The sequence below is a fragment of the Calidris pugnax genome, unplaced genomic scaffold (genome assembly GCF_001431845.1).
Source record: "Calidris pugnax isolate Ruff unplaced genomic scaffold, ASM143184v1 scaffold123, whole genome shotgun sequence".
Lineage (NCBI taxonomy): Eukaryota > Metazoa > Chordata > Aves > Charadriiformes > Scolopacidae > Calidris > Calidris pugnax.
The window spans coordinates 1710244-1733373 of NW_015090876.1; the positions used below are offsets into that span (position 1 = coordinate 1710244).

At 44.1% G+C, this 23130-nt stretch overlaps 1 protein-coding gene across 1 annotated transcript in view; it reads left to right on the forward strand.

Moving 5' to 3' along the window:
• Window positions 1-23130, forward strand: part of MAD1L1 (MAD1 mitotic arrest deficient-like 1 (yeast)) — a 412943-nt gene that overhangs the window by 250087 nt on the left and 139726 nt on the right. The window contains exon 15 of the mRNA XM_014946202.1: window positions 1494-1584. Coding sequence (XP_014801688.1) covers window positions 1494-1584 — 91 coding nt within the window. The remainder of the gene's footprint in view (window positions 1-1493; window positions 1585-23130) is intronic.

Genomic DNA, 23130 nt, shown 5'->3' on the forward strand with positions numbered 1-23130 from the left:
AATAATATCCCCTGCTCAACAAGCTTGATAGAGTTCTCTGAAGGATTCAGCAATCATTTGGCTAAGGCTGATGTGGTTGATATAATATATTTGACCTTTTAGAAAGCTTTGAGCCAAAGGTCACAGAGAAACTTTACTCTGATGGAATAAGAAAGAAGGTTCTTTGTTGGATTAATAAGAATGTAAGAATCCCAGAAGGGTGGCTGTCCCCGTGTCCTGACTGCAGGGGTGGCTGGTGGTGGATCTCCATGAGAGCTACTGGGCTACTTGTCTCCTGGTGCCTTGGCTCTTGGGTTTCCTGAGCTGGAGATAATATAATGTCTTTTTTTCTTACATTTTTGTCCATTCTGCATTTTTATTCCACTAATTCGCTTATGCAATATGAAGTTAAAAGATGGTAAAACAAAGAAGATGATACCAAGGGTTTTCCTTTAGGTCCTGGAATGTTTTTTATTGGGAATTTGTTGTCCAACCCTAAGAGGAGTTTGTGAATAGTGAGGTGACAGAATTTGAGATAACATGGAATTATTCAGCTTATCAGACTGTTCAGAGTTTCAGAAGAACCTTATGATGTTGCTCGAGATGGGAAATGAAGTTGTACGTCAATAATAGCACATAAGAAAAAACACCTTTATTCCCCCAATAGTGGGCTCTAAATGAGCTGTTATCACTCAAGAAAGAGATCTTATATTATTGTGAACAGTTTTCTAAAAATGTCAGGTAAGTGCTCCGTACTTAAAAAGACAAATAGAATAGTAGGAATTATGAGAAAAGAAGTGGAAAACAAAAACCAGAAAGTCTCATTATACCCCTGAATCCATCCGAGCGCTGTTTGTAGTTCTAGCTTTTCTCATAGCAAAAAATCTATATAAAATTTGCGGAAGAACAAGGAAAGGCAATAAAAATGAGTAGAAATATGGAAAATCCTTGATGTGAGGAAAGACTAAATTGAGATTCTTCAGGAAATAATAGAGGAGGCCTGTAAAGTGGTGTGGAGAGGGGAGTATGGTACAATTATTCACAACTTTTCATAGCAGAACTAACAGGCATTCAGTGAAATAATCACATGTGAAGTATAAAACAAAATGAACTAATTTTTCATACAGCACATAATTAAATTTTGGAACTTACTGCCAAAGAGCATTGTGAAGGCCAAAAGTATAAATCAGATCAAAAAGAGATTTGATGCACTCATGGAGGTTTTAGCTGTTGGTGGTTATTAAACATGAAGGTTTGACTCAGTCTGTGGTTCAGGAAGCATCTAAGTTGGATTTGCTTTACATTCAAGTTGTATATTTTTAATGCACTTTTACGAATTATATTTTCATCGTACAAACTTGTATCTTTTAGTCATGTGTTTTAAATGCCACAGAAGTGTATCTTTGTGGTATGAAGGAATAATCTGCTACAGCTTGTGATTTCATGGTTTACTTGATTATATGTGGTGGGGCCGTGCAGGGGACAGTGTGCATTAACTTTCCCTTCTTCTCCAGGCTGAAAATCGAGGAGCTGGAAGCTGAACGCAGCAAACTGGCAGAGGAGAACAGAGCTTTGGAGATTAAACTGGAGAAGCTGACCCCTCAGGTAGGAGATGTGGAGATGCTGGGGAGCCTGCCCTGCCCCGTTGGCCATCGCTGTCCCACCAGATGAGCCCGAACACTCACAGCATGGAGCTTTGCTTCCCTCAGTCTGGGCAGCAAGGCGTTTTCCAGCAGCCTTTGCCGACTGCACCAACACACCTGGGTCTCTGACCATGTTATTGATGTCTTTTGATGTCAAATGCAATCACACGTTTCCTGTGCCGTTGCCTGGAATCTCTGCTTTTTCTACTTGGAGACTCAAAACCAGTTCCATTTTAAGTAACTCCGCTACCATAAGTTGTCCCTCTCCAAATTCATTCATGCCAAAGCCAGGGTGTAGACAGGGGTTAACAGCACAGAACCAGTATGAAAATTTGAGTACTGAAGCCTCCACGGCTGCTATTGGCGATGGAGACAGAGGCCACCAGTTTGTGGCCTCCTTGGGTGGTATTTTTCCAAGAGAGTCCTGTTGAGAAGGTGACATGGCAGCATCTCCAGATCACAGACATGGAGAGTAGAAAGTGTGGGGTCAGAAGGATGGAAGGGTGTGATTCTTTTGCGGTGCTGCTGGGGGTGTTTTACCTTTTCCTGAGGTACTGCTGTCCTACGTGGCAGAAAGTCTTTGGCTTTTCACTCTGGGTAGATCAGTGAAGTCTCACCCTCCATGAAGGAAGGCAGGGGCACCCTGGTGGAGTGGTCTCTTCCTCCAGCTCTCCTTCTGGGAGCAGCTTTCCTCTGCAGAGGAGGGGCACAGGAGTTGCTTCAAGCTTTTATAGTGTTTTCTGTTTGAAAGGTGCTGGAGCAAACAAGAACCTGAGCCTGTTTGTTTAATCAAAGCCCATCCTGCTATGAACAGTGTTATCTCTCCTTTCTGTTCTCTCTGATATGCTGAACAATTTGGCATTGTAGCATTTCATTCTCTTAATTTTTCTTTCTTTCTCTCTTTTTTTCCCCCCCATTTTTGTGTAAATTGCTTCGTGGTAGAAAACCTGCAGGTTTGAAATTACTCAGTTTTCAGACAGACCATTGATTTTATCTTGACACCTATTAGAGGCGAATCAAATCTTTTTTTTTTTTATTACCAATTCGTAGAGACAGGGGAAGTGACAGCTTTGATAAAGCAGGGAGCTAAGAGCTGCTGAGCATCTCTGCTGAGCCATGTTTAGTGTGAAACCTGTCACCCGGCTCTCCTTTAATTGGGTTTCAGTCATCAGAAGGAGATGAAAGCTTTGGGCTGGTGTTTGGATGCTTCGGTCTCCAACAAACACAACAGCAGCTTTGGTTTCGGAGCAGATTACAACTCACTCGGGTCACATATAATCTGCCAACGTTTGTCTTACGATGGCTGCTGCCTTTCCAAGGAGGCCTGACCAGAGGAATCCCCTGTTTAATTCGTGGTGTCTGGAGATGCTCTGCTTTGTTTCCTCATCACTGCTCTTGAGATGCGGAAACACTAAGCTGTTTGAGTTCCACATTCAAAGAGGAAAGGTCTGAAGCCTTCAGTGTAGTCTTGCTGAGGGTCTGCCTTCTGGTCCTCGGCAGAGGAGAGAAGATCATCAGCAGCTACCCTTGGATCTCTGAGCTTTCACGGTGTAGAAAAGCAATAGGGTGATGGGAACAATGTGGGAAACTTATATGGGAAGGGTGAGTAACATGTAGGTGTGGAAAAAGAGAAGGGAGGTGGTCATCTGGCTTATGAGGTCTAGGAAAGAGAAACCTGCCAGTCCCCCAAAGGCTAGTTAGTGCATTGAATTAAGGTAATCATGCTCTTACATCTGCCTGGCCAAGGCTGAGGACATGGCTTTAATTCTCTATTTAACAGGAGGGAGCTCCCACCTTCCTTAGCTCCTCACTTTACTTGTGTCTTAGAGGAAAGCACAGATATCGGAATATGTAAGGTGAATGCTAAAATGTCAGTATTGATCAGTGCCCACCTGAATGGTCAAGACTTCAGAACTCCTCAGAGAGGAAAAGATGAGCCTTCCCATTTTTTATTCACCTTGAGAATCAACTATCCTGACAGGCCAAGCTTAGAATGACTATTTTTTGATAAACACGTTGGAAGAAAGTTTCTTACAGTGGGAGCCCACTATGTTAAGGAGCAGCTTAGAAATTCACCTCTTCTATCAGCGCTGAGCAAATACGCTGCAAATATTATTATACACTCAGATAAGGTCACTGAAATGGTGCTGGTTTGACATGTTATTTATTCCCATCTCTGAAAGAAATCACTGGGAAATGATGGGTTAAAATAATGTCCCTTTATCACAAAAGGTAAAAAAGGAGAGGCAAACTTTATATAGAGAAATCACAAGAAAATTTTACTGAACAGAAAGATGATTGAAATGACAAACAAGGGAGAAGCAGGGCATCAATTCAAATAAAGGTGTAAGAGAAAGTAGGGGTGACATTAAACACGGTAGGATGAGGGCGATTTCTGACAAATCTTTAGCTGCAGTTCCTTCTTTTTTAAAATAATACCTCTGACTTTCTGGAATTGTATCCACTAAATGAAAGATGCATAAAAGGGGTGTATTAGAATAGGGAATTTGAAGAGGAAAAGGCAGGATTAAGGCTTTGACTGCTTCACACTGGGCTGAAAGTCCACTGAGTTCATAAAGCTGCGTGTGTTAATGAAATCTAAGGAGATACAGCTAATATTTGGTAATTAAAAACGTCAATGTTTGACTGTATTGATGTGTGGAAGGGAGTAAAGTTTCAAAAATGTTTGCCTCCTCTCACATCCGAGTGTTTGCACATGAATTTTGCTCATTTCTGCTTCAGCTGCTGATACCAATAGCCCATTTTAAGACCTACAAGACCCCGATGGACTGGCCAAAGGGCAAGCGAGGTCATGGAAAGGTGCTGTTGTGTTTGGTGCTGATTCATGCTCCCTGAGCTCAGTATTAGCAAGTAAAGAAAGTGAGATACTGATAGCTATCCTCAGCAGTGTGTATAACGTCTGACATCTCTTTGTATTCTCTGCCCGTGTGGGGACAGCTTGAATTATGGCTGAAGGCACTTTCCACCTCCACACACCTCTTCTTCCAAAACCCCTTGGCTCTTGACACCTAGCTGCAGGCTGCATTGATTTTCCTTCACTGATATAAAGACTTTAGCATGGATATTACTCACTGGTCAGGTCTTTACTGCTAATAAAAACCTCAGATTACAAAAACACAAGAAATGGTGGAACTGTAGAGAAATTACACCCTGCTGAGGGTGCCTCCCCGTCGCCCAGGACATTATCTTAAGGAAAACATTTGAACTGTGGCTCAGGAGAGGGATTCAAATAATATATGAAAAGAGTGGGTTTAACCAGACAATTTTATCTCCTCTCCCCTACCCTTCTTTCTTTTGGTGAAGCAAAAAAGGCTTCCAGGAAGCCTTTTTGCTGTGAGGGTGGTGAGAGCCTGGCCCAGGTTGCCCAGAGAAGCTGTGGCTGCCCCATCCCTGGAGGGGTTCAAGGCCAGGTTGGAGGGGGCTTGGAGCAACCTGGTCTGGTGGGAGGTGTCCCTGCCCAGGGCAGGGGGTGGCACTGGATGGTCTTTAAGGTCCCTTCCCACCCAAACCATTCTGTGGTTCTACGAAAGCAGATGTGCTGTTATTGCATGGCCTATGGTGGGCACATCTGCTGAGGTTTCAATGAAAGTTTGGGGTTGTTTAGTTACCCGAAACACTTTGGACCATCTTCCCGAGCTGCTGGTGGAAAAGTGCAGCTCGATGCCAGGAACAAAAGAGACTGATCAAATCAGTGCTTTTTGGATAAAGTGGGAGGAAAGACTCGTGAGGAGTGTTCAATTAGCATTTCTTACTGCTCGGAGCCTTGTGTTTGCAGGCAACCAAGCAGATGTGAAGTGTTCCTTATGCAAATACATCTCTCCTGCTTTTCCTGCTCTCCTCTACTCTTTGAGCTGAAGGAGAAGAGATTCTTCAAGTTTGACTGCTTCAAGGAAGATTGATTAAAATCAGCTGCAGTTTGACTTAATTGGATCCATATGCTTGGAGGGGGAGCAGGACTAGTTAGAAGTCCTCGTAATTAGTTCACAGCTGGTTGGTGAGGGAAAGTGAAACTGCAGTTAGAGCTCAGATAAGTGGATCTGTACAGATAAAAGGCAGGGAGATGTTTTTTACACTGATGTGTAAAAACCATCTCTAGTCCCTTAGCCTAAGTAGCAGCCTAATCCCTTGGAGCATGTGCATTTATGAGGCTGAATGGAAGGAGTCCTTATTTTCTTGGTCATTTTTGAGTAAGAGGAATCACCTATGGATGCTGGCAGCCAAGGGAACCTCAACAGGCTTGCAGAAAGCTGGGAGAGGATCTCAGGGACAAGGTGAGACCCTACAAGGGTAGTTTAACTCTTTGAAAGGTTCATGGTTTGGCACAAACTCTGTCTTTCAGTGCGATGCCCTTGGCCACAGTAGTAACTAGTTGTGTTTAGCCTTTCTGCTGTCAGTAGTGTAACAGCAACACTCATAAAAATGGAATATTATTTTTACATATTGAAATATTTTATTTTTCTCTGTTATTTCAAAGAGCTTGGGAAGAGTTTACTACCTACATGGTATGGGGACAGTCATCAGAAGACTTTCCCCAGCCAGAAGCTGGTATTTATGCTAAATTTTGCTGTTGGAATAGAAGGGACTGAATTCCCTATTACAGTGTCCACGAAGGAGCTGCCTGAGAAAAACACACTAAACATACTAACGAGGTCATGCTGACATGACTTTATGAATGTGTTTTGAGGTGTTCGTTAATGCATGTGCAGTCATTCCTTTCCAAATGTCTAACTTTGCTATCGTTATCAACTATTTGACGATTTAAGATATTAATCTGGTTAAATTAGATCTTGCTTTCCTCCACCTTTTAAATTGATTATTTTTGCACAAATTAAAGCGTAAACCACTTGTCTGCTTCGGTGGTAGTTGTGTTGTAGCTGTAATGATTTGAAAATATAAGAAAGTTATTCAAGCAGAAATATTATCATTTTTTTTAGTAAGAGTAGCTGATATAATTGGTAAAGTTAGAGATGAATAGTGAGTGTCTGAAGATTTGGCCATATTTGTCTACTTTAGCTCATTTTAATTGGCCTGCCTAAGCTGGCATGGACTTGTGGCTGGTCCCACCAATGCAGGAGGCTCTGCAGGGGGGTTGGGTGGCTGCCCTCTGCTGTATTAAATTCTCTAGGAGTCGAATGTCCATCTATGGTGGATCCATCCACCACGATGAAGGTGCTGGGACATCCAGAGTGCGCTCATGTTTTCTTCTCCCAGTATCTCTTCAACCTTTGTGGTTGGACTGGTCTCCTCCTTATCCTAACACTATGTTTTGAGGGACTAACAAAAGATCTGGGATCTCTACCCCAGGTGCAGATTCCTGTGAGTGGTTCACCTGGAGCGTTTCTCCTCTTTAAGCATTAGTGACTCATTTTGTAGTTTGGACTTTGGCGGCCAGGCAGTAACTGGCTTGGAGTTAAAAGCTCAAGGCAAAGTCGAGGTCATTTAACAGTCTAACTGTTCATTATGTGACCAGTGAAGAATGATGAATGAATCATTTACAGTTATAAAACTTGAAGGGACGTTGTCAACCTTTCAAGGTTCCTTAATTGACCTCTCAAATGCTTATGAGTTGTCTTCCTGGATTCTCTGGATGCTTTCCCTTTCACAAACCTCCTGTCCTTTTCCCCTCATCTCTGCATGATGTGGTCCACATCAGCACAGCTGGTCCTCCATAAAAACTCCAGGTGGTCAAGTTCAGCCTTTTTTTTTTTTCTTTTTTTACAAAAAAAGGCTTTTTTAAATGGGTTTGGGCAAACCACTTGGCATCTCTTCAGTGAGGTACAGCTTTTGGCAAGGTGTAGGAGCAGATCTGTGTGCTTCAGAGGGATTTAATTACAAGATAGAATAGCTGAGAACAGAAGACCCAGTAAAACAAAGATGAACTGAGCAGAGAAGTGCAGGTCCAGGTCTGCAGAAGGTCATATCATGTCATGCTGTCCCGCTCATCCAGTGCGTTGGATTTCCACAGACTCCTGGATTTTATCAACAATAAGCTAATTTTTTAGAGGCCAAGATTATCTTCTAAATTTCCCAGGCTGCAGCAAGTCTTCCCTGATGTAAGGAAGCACGTATCTGCTCACCTGGGTCGGCAGAGACCACTCTGGGGGTCACTCCATAGTTTTGCTCAAAACACCAATGAAAATAATTACAAGATAGAATAGCTGAGAACAGGAGACCCAGTAAAACAAAGATGAACTGAGCAGAGAAGTGCAGGTCCAGGTCTGCAGAAGGTCATATCATGTCATGCTGTCCCACTCATCCAGTGCGTTGGATTTCCACAGACTCCTGGATTTTATCAACAATAAGCTAATTTTTTAGAGGCCAAGATTATCTTCTAAATTTCCCAGGCTGCAGCAAGTCTTCCCTGATGTAAGGAAGCACGTATCTGCTCACCTGGGTCGGCAGAGACCACTCTGGGGGTCACTCCATAGTTTTGCTCAAAACACCAATGAAAAACGTATGTGGTAAAAATCGGTGTTGCCTTGATTAAATTCATACCATTTCTATTAATTATTGACCCAATAGCTCAGGTGTGGCACAGGCCTTTTGCTCGGGGGTTGGCATTCCTAATTCTTAGCCTCATTGCAAAGGTATTTTCAGGTGTTTGCAGCAACCTTTGCACTTCCAGGAGTCTCCCCACGACCGAAATAACTCTACTGCTCCCTGTAAGCATATATTAGAATTTATTAGAATTAACAGGAATTAGAAACATTCTGTTGGAGCAGAGGGGAGAAGCAGAAGCGTGTCATCCCGTTGTAGATCTGTCACTGGGTGGTGGAAGGAGAAGCTGTTTCTTGGCCTCGGTGGCCCTGATAAATGTGGTGTGCAAAGCGGAAGTCGAATAAAACAAGGAGATGCACAGTACAGACTTGTTAATGTTTGTTAACATCAGGGACCAGGAGTGTGTAGATTCACATTTGTGCAGGGAAATTTTACCAACATGCCCTTTAAATTTTTTTATTTTTTTTATTTCCAAGGAATTTGCACATTGAATATTAAACACCTGAAGGTCTATAATTTTTACTGCCGGAGCGAATGCTGTATTGTTTATTTCATGCAGCACCTTTCACGAAGTTCTGCGGAAGCTGATTAACATTTGCATAATACATTTAACACACAGAAATCCATAATAAATTCATTAATGTGCTTCTGCCACTATCCCTGAAAATATCAGCAGTGGGTTGACACCACGCAGCTCATTAGAGGAGCAGAAGGGGAAGACGGGTGAGCTCTGCTTCCCCTGAACAGCTCTGGACCAGGGAAAGGTCACCGCGCCCAGCGTCGGTACCAGCAAGGGGGGAGAGAGCTGGGGCAGGGGAAATCTCCCCTGGAAAAGGTCGCTGTACCAATAAACACGAAGCCCAAACTTTTTAAGAGGTGCCATCCGTGCTAGAGTAGAAAAACCAGTGACGAGCACAAAATGCAGATGAGGATGCTGCTGCGCCGAGGAGGAGTTTGCTCCCAAAGTTCATGTGTTCTTCTGCTGAAGTCCTGTGGTGGTACAAAACAAGCTTGAAACAAGCCTTTCTTTTCCAAACAGGCTTTACAGGACGAGTGGTGAGGTTTTAAAAGTCGTGCAAGCCTTGGTTGTGTGGCAGGAGGTCACTAAATCCGGGGGTGTTTTGTGTGTGTGTTTGTACAGAGCCCTGGCAGAGGCTGCCCAGGGAGGTGGTGGAGTCTCCTCTGAAGACATTCAAACCCCACCTGGACACGTTCCTGTGCAACCTGCTCTGGGTGGACCTGCTCTGGCAGGGGGTTGGACTAGATGATCTCCAGAGGTCCCTTCCCACCCCATAGCATTCTGTGATTCTGTACCGCTTTTGTGAATGGGAAGTATGGTGACAGACACCCCCCTGTTAGTGTTCTTGTATGGTAAAAAGAGCAAAGATGTAAGAAAATGAGTTGTTTCCTCTATAATTACATGCTTGGACACCTAGTTTTGGTTATAAAATGTCCCCCCTCCCAACATACAACGCTCACTGATAAGTAGTCCTAATTACCAACTGCAGAAGGCTCTGCACGAGAAGAGGGTTTCACCGATTCCCCACAATCATCCTGCAGGTGAAAGCCGAGGCTGAGGAGACAGACACAACCGTTTTAAAAAGAGACTTCACTTTTAAACTCCTCTAATCTTATTTATCACACAGCAAAGGAAAAACAAAGTTTCAGGAAAACGATAAGAGTGACTGTCCCTTTATAGTTTTCTGCTTTGTCTCTGTTAGTCATTTGATGGCACGAATTAGTTTTCAATTGTTCTTTCTACGTTTTTTGTTCTGCTGCTTTGAATTCTGCTACGATGTCACAGCAACAGAACAAATACGTCGTTTAGACCCGTATAGGGAAAATATTGCCTGGCAAGGTCTGTTTACCAAAGCTTTGTACTTTTTCTCAGATTGCTCTGAATATCACATCCATAAGTTACAGCTCTCCCCACGTTAGGCTTTTAGCTTTTCATTACTCGTTACCATTTCAGCCTTTGATGACCCAATTAGTTTCAAATTTTTGATTAAAACAAAGTAGTAGGTCACAGTTCCATGCTGCCTGTGTCTTTGCCGGTTCTGTCGTGGTCTGGCTTTTTGCCACTGGTCTAAACATTTTCAGTAATATTCTTCAGCAGTTTTATCCTTCTGATAAGGAGGCTGGATACAGTGCAGGGTTTTTCTTCTGCTACTTGGTATGCGGACGACTCGACACCGTCTCTAAGAGACAGAAGACCAGGATGTGTTACCCAGATTATGGAAAAGAAATGAAGTCAGAGTTTAGCCATTTTTTTGTCTGTATGTGTGATGGGGAGAAGAGGAAAATCTGCCTGTTTCAGGCCACAGAGAAGAGGGGGCAGCAGTCCTAATGATGATAAATATATGTGAGAAAACGGGGAGATAGTCTGAGCTGAGCCATTGATGGAGATGGCAGCGTGCTCCAGAGAAACACATTTTCTTTATGGGATCTCATCGGGGGTTTCAAGCGTGTGAGATGTTGGTGTGTTATCTGACATATCCCAGAACCCTTCCCTTTGATCACACCGACCTACTACCCATTTAATGTGCAGAGGCAGAGATCTACATAAAGAAAATGGGTTTTCCCTAAGGAATTTCATCATACAGTTGAAGGGAAACTTGCTGTGCCTCTGTCACTCAGACACTTGCCATCGAGCACTTCGGTCTGTGGTCCAGGCTTGCTGGAGATCAGAGCTCGTGGTGTCCCTGGGGAGAAGTGAGACCCCGATGTCAGAGCATCTCTGCCAGTGCACCCTAAATGCAGTCGCATCACAATCCGATCTCTTCCCAGTCTAAGTTTCCAAGTTTGCCTCAATTTCCATTTGCTATTGTTTGATAAGACTCAAGAGAGATGTAGATCCAGATGAGTCAGAAAAAAAGTAATTGTTTTTGACAGCTTTCCTACCTAGATATGAAAGACGGGTAACAGTAGCATGGAAGGCGATGCCTAATCGAGGTAGAAGGGCTGTTCTCTTTAAATGAGGATAAACAGTCAGGGTGTCAGGGTGAGTGAAACGCTGTGGAAATAACATCTTCTTTGTATCTTGTTTTAAAAATCAGTAGTGCCACATGAGGCGGTGCAGTGTCTACAAAGGAGCCGTGGTGTCTGTGAAGCCCAGTTGTCTTAAATACCGATGGGAAGGTTCCTGGGAGATCCATCCCATGTGTATTTAGCCAAGGATGGGGTTCAGCTCATCAGGAATGCTGCTGCTTCCCCCAGTCGACGTTTAATCCCCATATATCTTAAATAATACAGAAGCTGTGCCTGTTCTTTGCATTTTTGGCAGGACATTTAGAATGAAATAAAAAGTCCCTGAAAACTATTGTGCGTGTTGGACACGACGTAAGATGTTCAGTCGAGATTGTGACCTTTCGGAACAAAGACGCTGCTTTTGAAAAGGGGTTCATTGTGCTCCTGGCTCTAGTAAGATGAAAAACTTGAAAAACCGGTAACATGAAGGCTGCGCAGCAAAGATGAGCTCCACAGAGATCCTCTGGTGTATTTTTGGTTGTCTTCCAGTGGATACATCCTTTCTCTCTGTGCGATACTACCACAGTTGCAATCAGTAGTAATTACAGAAATTTTCTCATTTTTTCTGAGTAGGGGGATGTGAAAAGCTGTTGGCAGAGCAATCTCTGCACGGGAGCTCAGCTGCCGAGCTGCTTTCCCTCTAGATCCATCACAGCTAGAGCTGCTGACCTTAAGGTTATTTCCCTGGGAGTCAGGGATTGCTCATAGGTTGCTCTGTTCAATGTGGAAGGAAAAGCATGATATGATACGTGCGAGCTATTGTCATTAATATTATTATGGCAGAGCAGCCTGAACATTTAAATACAGCACTAGTGAATTTAATTTCATATATATATGTGTATGTTTGCAGGCAATTATTAGAATGCACGCGGTTGTATTTATATGTAGAGGTGACTTGATATATTTGGGTGTAAAATAGGAAACGTCACCCAGATTGTTTCAGCAGAATCTGGCTGGAGTGTGGTCAAGGGGACGGTGATGGTGGCCCGATGGAGAGGGACGTACCTGCTCGGGAGGGAGAACAGATGGAGGGTATGAGCTGGAAATGCTGCCCTGGACATGCTGCAGCCGTGGTACCTGTCAGACTGTTCAATTCAGGTTCACAGAAGTTGAGATGAAGGAGGTGACAATATCGTAGACATTCGTTAGGGTCCTCTTCAGGTGGATGGTGGGGAGGAGCAGTAAGTGTATAACATGAACCAGTTTCCCTGGTGCTGTGGTGGTACCTGAACACTAACTTCTGGCTCCCAGTAATCTGGAGGTTGAATGTACAATATCTTTTGGCTTTTCTGGTCTCCTGGGATCTCTGATACCTTCTGAGTAGGACGCTGCTGTTGACACTAACCACATAGAAGATACACCTGCATCTGCACTTGGAGGTTTTTTTGTGGTCCATTCTCTCAAGCATCCTAGAGAAACAATACTGGCCGTACTGCAAAACAGACCTGTCGGTCAACTCACCAGTGAATTCCTCCTGGACCTTCCCTTTCATCCCCCCATCTCAGCTCCTTGGCTGTTCAATACCCTTAATGCTTTTTACTGATGTTGCATGATTCCAGGGGATCAAAAAGATAGTCTGAGTCCTTTAGAAATGTGTGAACGTTGGAGATGATGCCCTTGTACCGGTTTGCTCAATGATAGCTGGAAAACTTGTTACTGGGCAAGGCTGCTTCTGAAGTATTTATTTCTTTAGGCAGTCAGATCAAGATAATGTTCTCTGCTTGGAGCAGTTAACTCAAAGCCCTTCAAAATCCAGTAGGCTGCCCCATAGCCATTCCTCTTATTGTTTCAGTCTATCCATAAATCTGATTCTTGTAAATTTGAAATGAAGAGATGACTCTCCCCATCTGAAAAGATTTCGTTGCTGCTTGAAGTCTCCTTGTCCTGGTAGAAAAAACCACAATTGAGCTTTGAGATTGAACTGAGAGACAGATAAGATCACCAGGAGATTTCCACAGCAAATGCAGAATATATTCTTTAATGCATTCTTCGTGCTGTCTGGCAAGTAATGAATTGCTTGGGTAGGAAGAGGGAACTGGGTTGCTTTTTTTTGTTGGTTTTTTTTTAAGCTCCTAAATTTTGTGAGGGTCTGAAGTGAAAGGTGGTGTCTCTCTGTGACCCAGGATGTCTGTCAGACATAGGGGAAGCTAATTAAAATGTCACTATATGTACCTGAGGGTGATGAGGCAGAACGGACTGATGGCATCCTTGGTTCAAGGGACACGTCTGTGTCTTTGCTTCTGTCTCCTCCCTGGGAAATCTGCAAGTAATTCATGTTCGGGGGGTAGGAATGAGTGAAAGAGGCCTCTTTTGCTCTCTGAAGTAAAGCAGAGAAGAAATTAAATCTGTTCTTGCTCTGCTGCAATTACTGAGGTGGTCTCAGCCCAGCTGGGTGACAGCGAAGATGCTGCTTCCTGCTGTCCCATCGGAGTCAACGCCGCTCTGTGTCACCAGACCAGCTCTGGGAGAAGGTGGCACTGGGACATCGGGGAGGTTTTCACAGTGTGTGAAGGCACAGGAGCAAAGCAGCATCTTCCTCTTTCCCATCCCTTTGTTTAAAAGTACAGAGTATGTCCTGGTAAGCCAAGGGAATGACGGAGAGAGATAATAACCCACCCTTTGGTAGAGTCTTTGGAAAGACTCGGGTGGCAAAGAGGTGGTCCAAGCCACACAGCCTGCATCATTGAAAAGCAGTGAACAACAGCAAAAGGAAAAAAAAAAAAGGGATGATCATCAGGGAAATTGCTATAATGGTAAGATAATTAGAACGCAGAATGATTAACATTAGTGTGCTGCGTTGGCAAGGACTATGCAAGTTGACATAATAGGCCTCTTCCATATCAAACGTGTGGGTTTGCAGCGTTGGGTTTAACACTTTCATGTGACTTTAATCGAGTTCACAGCTGAAACAGGCACTTAGTTCTTACGAAACATTGCATGGTACTTTTCCTCTCCTATGGCTGCTAGAAAGACCTTCTTGTTTTCCCTTTTTGTGGCTACTGAAGGATAAAAGTCACTCTCACCGTGCAGTCATCGTGTGTTTGAACGATAGCCAGGCATGATCTCCTGAGGCGTGCTCTTTCTGGTGTCCCCTAAAAAAAACCCCATCTCAGGTCTTTCATTAAATGGTTGTCTTCTCAAGGAGAAAAGATGAGGATTCAGGAGACCTGATACTGACATTGCCTTCTAAAAAAGACATCAAAGTTCCCTGCCTGCTTGTCATCCTTACCCGGATGCTTGGAGAGCCCCCTGCCAGCCCTCCGGTGTGGACCTTTAGTAAGTCCCTTTAGTTTGCCAAGACTAAACTGGTGCAAGAAGGTAGATTTAGCACCGCGTTTAATCACTGGTTTTGTAGCCTGATTGAGTTTGGAGCAAAATTTCGAATGCAGAGGGACCTCATTGAAACCCTCATGGTTCCCCATCTCTTCCAGCTGTTGCAGACCCATGGACGTTTGTTCTCCTTGATAGCAGCAACCCCACACACTCGGGGACCAGGTCATTTGACATTTTGTCTCCCCCCCCATTTTCACTGGTTGCTTCTGACTAGGCTGGTGAAGTTTCTCCAGCATCTGTGGTGGCTTTCCCTTGCTTTGCTGGGCCATTGGCTGGTGGCTGTTGGGGACACTCACAATAGCCCAAGCTGGGCTTTTCCCCAGAGATCAGGCTGTTTCCTTACAGCTGATAAAATCTGATGGTGCTTTGCAGTGGAAAATCCACTGATTTCAGTAGTGCTTTTTAAATAAAAAACATTTTCTCCTTAGAGTGGTAGAGCTCACAGCCCAAGTTCCCTCTCTGCCCGGGCCCTCTGGTTGCTGTAAGAAAGGGCCATCGGAAGGGAATTGCGGTCACGCAGCCGTGCATTGAGTATGGAAAGAGTGTTTCGTGTGGTTTATACGTTGTGGATTGTTTTCTGTCTCCTCCTGACCCCACCTCAGATGAAATTCCTGCCCTCCATCCATGGCTCTTGGTAAGGAAGCGATGGGCTGGCGCACACAGCGGTGGCGTTAGGATGGGGGGAGCCAGGACTAAAGGGGCACAAGGCTGGTAACAGAAGACAGAGAAATATGGCAGAATAGGATTCATTAGGGATCGGATTCAATAACTGTAAAATGATGAGAAGTTTATGATCAAAGGCTTACTTCGAGCGTTTTAATGACACAGTCGTTTAATCCGTTTAAAGCAGATAGATAAGGAGTTAAGTGAAATCTACAGCAGTCGTCTCTCTGAGCTGCTGCTGAACCTGTTGGAGGCTGCGGATGGCTGTGAGAGGCACGGGATGGATGCCTGCTCTGCTAATTGGGTAATGGATAATGGGCTATGGGTCTTCACAGCCTGATTTACATGTGAGGTCGGTAAAACGTAATGCAAAGGCTTGTGGTTTGTCTCAGAGGCGTGTGCGGTTCCTCAGCTGTTTTTAACGTGTCTGTTAGTACCCAGAGTCCTGATGGAAGGAAAGGGCAGGATTGTATTAGAACCTTTCTGTGCCAGGATAGTAATTCCCAGTGGGTGTCTCTCCTCTGGAAGTAACAGCAGGACAGGCTGTTGTAGTGACAGATTGAGATGGGCTCTGACACTTGAACCACTGTGTCATCTACCATGGGAATAAAAAAATACCAAAAAAAAAAAATCTGAAAAAAAACTGGTGGGGTCAAGGGGGCACAGAAGTTGTTCCTCATCTTTTCCTTCCACCATTGGACTTGTGCAACCCTCCGTCCCTCTCTTGGTGACTCTCCTTGGTGAGTTAACTTCCTTCCCAGCTTTTCTCACCAAACATTTTAGAACTCTGTTTGGACAGTTGGAGACAGTTTTGGGGATACTCTCAGTCCCTCCTCCTCTCCAGCCTTGAGCCACCTGGCCACTATGAATTGCTTGAAGCCAGTTAGAGCTGGAGTGCTGTGTGTGTCACCAGACTGCACCTTTCTCTGTTTCTCAAATAGTTTTTCTCCCCTTCACAACTCCTCTCCTCACACATCCCCAGGTCTATAAGGCAGCAAACATCTCCTACGCCCCACACTTTGATTAAACCCCCCATCTCTGTGCACACACTTCCCACAGCTGCTGAGGAGCAAGCAGAGGGGGCTCTTTCTCTACTCACAGCTCCAGCCTTGTTGAGCTGCTGGAAGCAAAGTCCTTGCCAACCCTGCATCATTGAAGGCCGTGTTACAGCCCCTGCGAGATGCAGGCACAGTGGTATCAAGCTGGTCGGGAACAGGGAGAATTTCCAAGGGCTCCAGGCCATCTTGTTTTCTACTTGCACAGAATGTTGCTGTCCCGCAGTGGTATTGATTAGTTTTAAAATAGGGAAGTGATAAATGGAGATTTCAGGTGGTTCTGGTAGATGTGACTGCAATGGATGGAGGTGTTTAAATCGAGCATGGAATATCTTCCCCCACCTCATGCTGCTGTTCTTGTCCATCCCAGGAGGGATGTGCTGATGTCTAGCAACGGCGTGGTCCCACGGAGGGGCTCTCTCAGCTCTCTTTGCTTGTGCTTTGCACAGGAACAATCTCCATCCTCTTGTTCCAGCCTCTCTCCCCCGTGGAACAGTTAGAGTTGGAAGGGACCTTGAAGATGATGCCCTTCTGTGGCAGTACTTGGGTGGTGGAACAGTTAGAGTTGGAAGGGACCTCGAAGATGATGCCCTTCTGTGGCAGTACTTGGGGTGCTTGAAGGGTAGGACACGGTTGAGAGCCACCAGCTGAGGCTGGGCATGGCAAATCCCATGCAGCGTGTCACGGCCACCAGGCTCTAGACCAGACTTTAAGCAGCCTTGGGCTGTCTGTCTGTCTGCACATTCCCGTTTCCCGAGAGAGAATTGGAAAATACTTTGCTTGGTTGGAAATACGTAACATTTGTCTTTAAAATTTTAGCACTAGCAGCCACATCTCTCATTACTCTGCTTCCCTGTGGTTCCTCACTGTCCCTGTGTCCCTTCAGCTACAGTTCTTTCCCAAGAGCTTCAAGACTGAGCACTTGAGAGCTCACTTGCAGGGAGTAATATATAAAAAGCTGGATTTTAGTTCACCTTCTGCCTCCAGGTACCTTGTTCTTTGAGGGTGCCCGTTGCACAATATTTTCACCTGATTATTTGAGAGACGAGGGTGATCTGGATGAGCAGCAGCTGCCTGGATGGGGGCTGTCAGTGCAGCACAGCAACCTGTGCAAGGTGAGAGTGCTTTCCCCCTTCCAGCCCTGTGTCAGGGACACAGGAACAAGTTGGTGACCTCCTGAAAACCAAGCTTGGCTGGTTGCTGAGATGCTCGCTACGCTGTGGTAGCACCCCAGCAACCCCCATCCCTGGCAGAAGCACAGATCAGCGATGAGGCTGCCATAAGCCAAAAAAAACCCCGGGGCTCAGGCACTTTTGTTCACTTATTTGTAAACATTTGGTCAAGTAAGCTTATTTATGAAAAAGTGAAACTTCCCACATAAACGGTCATGGGATGTAGAGGCAGGAAAGGCAGCTCAGCAGGAGAGAGAGGAAGATGGGGCTGGTAACACCCCAGGAGCTGGGGATGGGGCAGGTTTTATGGATGGTGCGTGGGTCTGGCAGGAGATGAGGAAGGAGATGATACAAATCCCAGCTCTGTTGTGGGTATGACAAAGCCTGAGAAAGTGGCTTCTCTGAATTTGTGGATAATTGCACTGAAGCCCAGGTCTCTTGTGCCGCAAAGAGGATGCTCAGGGAGGTAGCAGCCCCTGTGGTTTGGAGAACACAGCGGGAGGGAAACAACTCAATTTTGAAAGAAAATGGTTTTGCAGTAACAATTTTCCTTTGATCGCTGCCTGTCTGCAACCCATCAGATCTAGTATGTTGTCAGATTGGCTGAGCCTGAGCAGCTTTGGCCCTTCTTGGGCAGAGTTGATGGATCTTCACAGCACTGGAGGCATCCCCCCAAGGCGGTGGCATGGACCGCCCGACTGGGGAACCCATCATCTGCTGACCATCTCCCCCAGCAGAGCAGGACTCCTCATCTCACCCATCCTTCTCCTGGTACCTCTTCATTTTGAACAGGAGACTATCTTGTTTAGCAGCTTTTGAGAGAGGTGAACACGTTTGTGTGTGGTTTAACTTAATATACAGGCTGCAGAGCTGAAGGGAAGGCGCTGATCGGCTCCCCCAGCCGAGATAGCATTCAGAAAACAAATTAGTTTGTGGTTGGTAAGGATCCAGGCAGAATTCATAAAATCGAATAGTATTCTCAAGTTCAACATGGACAAGCTCATTACTGATCCAGAGAAAGCAGGTGTGTGTTGAGGAATTGGGGATGTGTTGGTTTTTTTTCTTTTTATCAAGAGGCAGCCATGTTACGGTCTCCTGCAGGGCTTTTTAAATGTGGGTTAGAATTACCAGCACTGGTTAGGAGGTATCACATTTAAGATTGGTGGGCTGTGTTTATCTATTACAAAATATTTGTAATTGTATTTGTAGCTGCCTGGTCTCCTGCAGGGCTTTTTAAATGTGGATTAGAATTACCAGCACTGGTTAGGAGGTAGTTGAGGGGAATCACATTTAAGATTGGTGGGCTGTGTTTATCTATTACAAAATATTTCTAATTGTATTTGTAGCTGCCTGCTGAAGCTGGCTCTCAGTTCGCCAGCTCATGATGTTCCAGGTGTTTCCTGAGGGCAGAACCGTAACTATTTATCCATCTGCATGATGGACATGAAGACCCACAATGTTGTTACTTTAACACGTGCGTGCTAGGACAGAAATAATCAGAGATGAAAGAGGTAAATTGTGCTTGTTCAAGCTGTTTGCTTCCCTGCTCCTTTTCCACTCGTCAGTCCTTCCTTCAGGTCCTCCTTGTTTCCAAAGGTGCTTAAAACCAGGGACAGATGCTGCCTTCAGAGGGCAGCTTTGGGAGATGGATGGATGACTGGCAGCAGGATGTTAGATGGGAACATGAGAAATAGTTTGCTAAAGCTCTGGCTTTAATGAAGGTGAATGTGTGTGCAGAATGGTTATTTGGTTATTTCACAAAGAACGTGTATACTTGTGGTCAAGAGGGATGTGTGTAGAGATGTGTTCCTGTTCTGTGACTTCTTTTCTTGAGCTCAATCCATCTTTGTTTCTCTCTTCACCATCACCCAGAACAGTAGAAGTCTCCTTAAATTAACTTTACTCCCTTTCAATCAGGATGGAGACTCCCTGACTTAAAGCCTAGTGACTGGGGAAGATGGCAGGTGACAAACCTGTTTCCATTCTCTGATTTTTTTGCACTCGAATCACCAAATAACCCTTGTAGTTTTCCAATGAGCTGGATTCCATCTGTATGGATCAGCATGCCCGTGTTTAAGTTGTCGTTATGACTGTGAAAAAGACATTTCCTTTAGGGGGGAAAAAAAAAAAAAGCACAATCTCAGTGGCTGTATCTTAAGTGTCATTCTGCTTTTCCATCACCTGAGGATTTGAGCAGCTCTGCCGCTCTGAAATATTAAAATAAACATAGATTTGAAAGTATTTTTATATTTAGAGGCATTGATTCTAATATAATTTCTCTACAAATTAAAACTCTCCTTGAAAAAGATTAAACTGTCAGTGATAACATCTAGGTTCTTGTTATGTCTAAGAGGAATAAATGCTGAAGTTACAGAATTGTCTGGAGGCTTAGAAAGTAAGAGGGGGAATTAACGATACGAGAGAGAATGGATGAAAGTATTGGATAACACTTTTTTTGAATTGGAGGAAGCGGAGTGAGTTGAATTAAGAGGTTTATGGCGCAAAAGAATACCCACTTAGTCTGATCTGCTATATAACACACAAAAAATACAGTTTTACTTAGAGAAATCTCTACCCTAGTCACTTGTGGTCGCTTGACAGCCTCTTTTTAATAAGATATCAAATATTGATTTAAAGATACTAAAGCAATAGACAATGTATTGGTTTCCCTGGTCAGCCATCCCCATTAAAAATATATATTATTTCCAGTTCTCTGACTTCACCAGGAGCTCTTGGGTTCTCTCTGTGCTTTTGTTTGCTGGATTAAAGAACCCTCTAGTGTCAGATTTCCACCAAGGACCCCGATCAAATTGCTCCAGCCTCCTCTGTAGTAAATGAAATCGTTTGATTTCCGTTCATTTCTCATTGCGAGACGTGTTTTTTTTTCAGACCATGAATCATTCATAGAAATCTTCTCACAACTTTCCTTAATTTTCAACCACCTTCTTACGCCTTCCCCTCACCTGGGCGCGTTATCACCGCGGTGGTCTCATCACTGCTGCATTCAGAGACAATATTGTTTTCTATAGTCCTATTCGTAGCTGTGTAAAGATTCTTGCTGTTCCCTCTTTTTTTTTTTTCCTCCCCACAGCATTAAAATGGAGGTAACCCTTAGTTATTAACCGTGGCCAAAAACCCTCTTCACAGACATCATCTTCCAGCACGTACCTGCTGTGTTGTGTTCCTGCGACTGGATTCTGCGCTTCGGGGGGCATTTGAATTCAGGAGGAATGATTGTGCCCAGCACAATCAGATTTCTGAGCTATCTTTGTGGGCTTTGTTGTTGGCTACGATTCTGCCTTTGTGTTATCTGCATATTTTAGTAAGGATTTATTATTTTCTTATGTCTCTTAGAGAACGTCTGCTGCATATGATTGGCCACAGAAGCAATCCTTATTGGAATTAACGGGGAAATGTCACTATTAGTTCATCAGCTTTTGGGTCATTTAAAAGCTGCCGCAGTCTGATTTTTGCATCGTGCTGGTTTTAAAAGAAAATGTGATTTTAATCAAATATTTTGGGCAATATTTTGCAGAGGCAAATACTTTACAGAATTCCTCTTCTGTTATGTCAACACAGTTATCTTAATTAACTAGACTTGAAATCTCCTCCAGTCTGTTTGACAAGACCTGTTTTCCATGAAATTGTGTTACTTGCCTTTTTCTCATCTCTTTTTTTCTTCTAATGGAGTTATGTATCAGTCCTGCCTTGTGAGTTAAGGGGATTCAGTTTGCTGCATTCTGGAAGCTTCAGGAAAAGCGAACAAGGCAGGAGATAACTCGACCTGTAGGAAGGTACCTGCTTAATCTCATTTTTCGGTCTTCAGAGTCTATTCAGCAGCCGCCGCTGTCTCATCCCCACTGCAGTAAATGCAAAATGTGCAGATCAATACTGCCGATGGGTGATTAGTATTTTGCAAACTGCAGTAAGTGAATTCATCCGATTCAGGGTTTTAAGTTGGAGAAGAAAGTGGAGAAGGAGTGATTGAGTGGGCTGAAATAACGGAAACGGATATTTCCTCTCAAGTGAAATGTAAGCATTGTTGAGCTCTGTTAAGCAAGATGCTGGCAGAGATCTCCGCTCCTTTCTCAGTGATTACAGAAAATAATATTTTTTTTTCTGAAATCACTGACATCAAATGTGCTTCTCCCTTATCACCTCTCTTGATCTATTTTTTTTTTCCCCACTGTTGACCTGCTGGAGGATAAAAATGTATAAATTCATGCAAGTAAGATTTTTATCGATATTCTTGAGGCCACTTTTTGCTGGTGCAGGCAGATGAATCCTGAGGTGCTCGTCTGCTGCTCACTATCAGTTTCAGGCAGAAACTCCCTGGTTTCTGTCAGTACATCCCAGATGCATCAAAGAGTATTTGGGAGTTCTGCCTGTGAAAGCAGCTCGGAATAAATGCCTTTAGCTCCCTGGGAGAACCCGAGAGTACTGCTGAAGCTGGCAGCTGAAGAAGTGGTTATTTTAAGGTATTAAAACTGTATTAAAAACAAAACAAATATGAAAAATGACCAGGTAATTGCTGCAAAAGCCTAATGAAGGAAAATTGTTTTCCTCCGTAGCAAATGTGATCAGAGCCATGACCGTGTGCCTAAAGATGCCATCTGAAAATCCATAGTTAACGAAGAGCGGAAAGGCTGTCTTTTGGGTTCGCTCAAAAGAATTTGAAAAGATGCCTCTCGGCTGCAGCTACTCGGTGTTTCTGAGTTATGCATGTGCTATCTAATTAAAACTTAATGGCAAAGAAGTAACTACCTCAGTGCAAGAGCGTGGTGTGGAAGGCTGAGCTGGCCTCTCCTCAGTGGTTTGTTATACAGGGGCTGGAGAACTGATTTCCTGCTGAGAAACACAAGAAAACTTGAATTTCTCCTCATTCACGATTTTCTTTCATAAAAATGTCGTGATTCGCGTTGACAATGAGGAAAGCGATGATAAAAATCGAAGCCTGGATTTTATACAGTGGAAGTTCCTGCTTTGGAACGAGGGTTTGTAGGGTCTTAACAGTTTATAGGTTGACCTGGCAGTCATAATTCTGGGAAAACTTGGCAGTAAAATTTGAAATCATTGCCCCTTCACGTCTCCGTGCAGAATGTGCCCGTCACTCTCCAGTCCATTAGCATGGTGAAGTAAAACTGGGGAAATAAAATCCAACGGGAGACAGGACAGTTGTATTTCAGACCATTAAGTTGTGTGCTCATGTCCAGACAGGCCTGTGTCTTCCAAATATATTTCAAGATAGATTCAAATCGGTTTGGGCTCAACTTTGTAGCAGTCTAAGCTTGAATAAAGAGGAGATGATTTGATATAAGATGGGTTTAGCATGTTGACAGAGTCATTTTGCTAACGGGCTGGTGGTCCCAGTGTGATGTTCCTAAGCATTTTCCCATATTTTTGCTTCAAATTGCATTTAAGAGAAATTTACGAATCGTAGTTCAAGCTTTGCAGGCAACCAAGAGCTATTTTCCCCCAGTGGAAACCAAAGAAGTGTACGTGAGGTGATGGTTGTGTTGATACACGTGCCCCATGGGGACAACCTCACAGAGGACGTGTGGGGGCTGTAGCTTGTGTCACCTACAGAGGGGCAGCATAAATCAAATAACCTGCCCCATTGCCTGGAATGTTTTTCCCTTTGTCATGGGAGTAGAAGGGTTTAAAATGAAACATTTCCCCGTAGACAAGTCTCTGGTGGATCCCTTGTGCCATCCACACAGCATGGATGGCTGCTCCTCC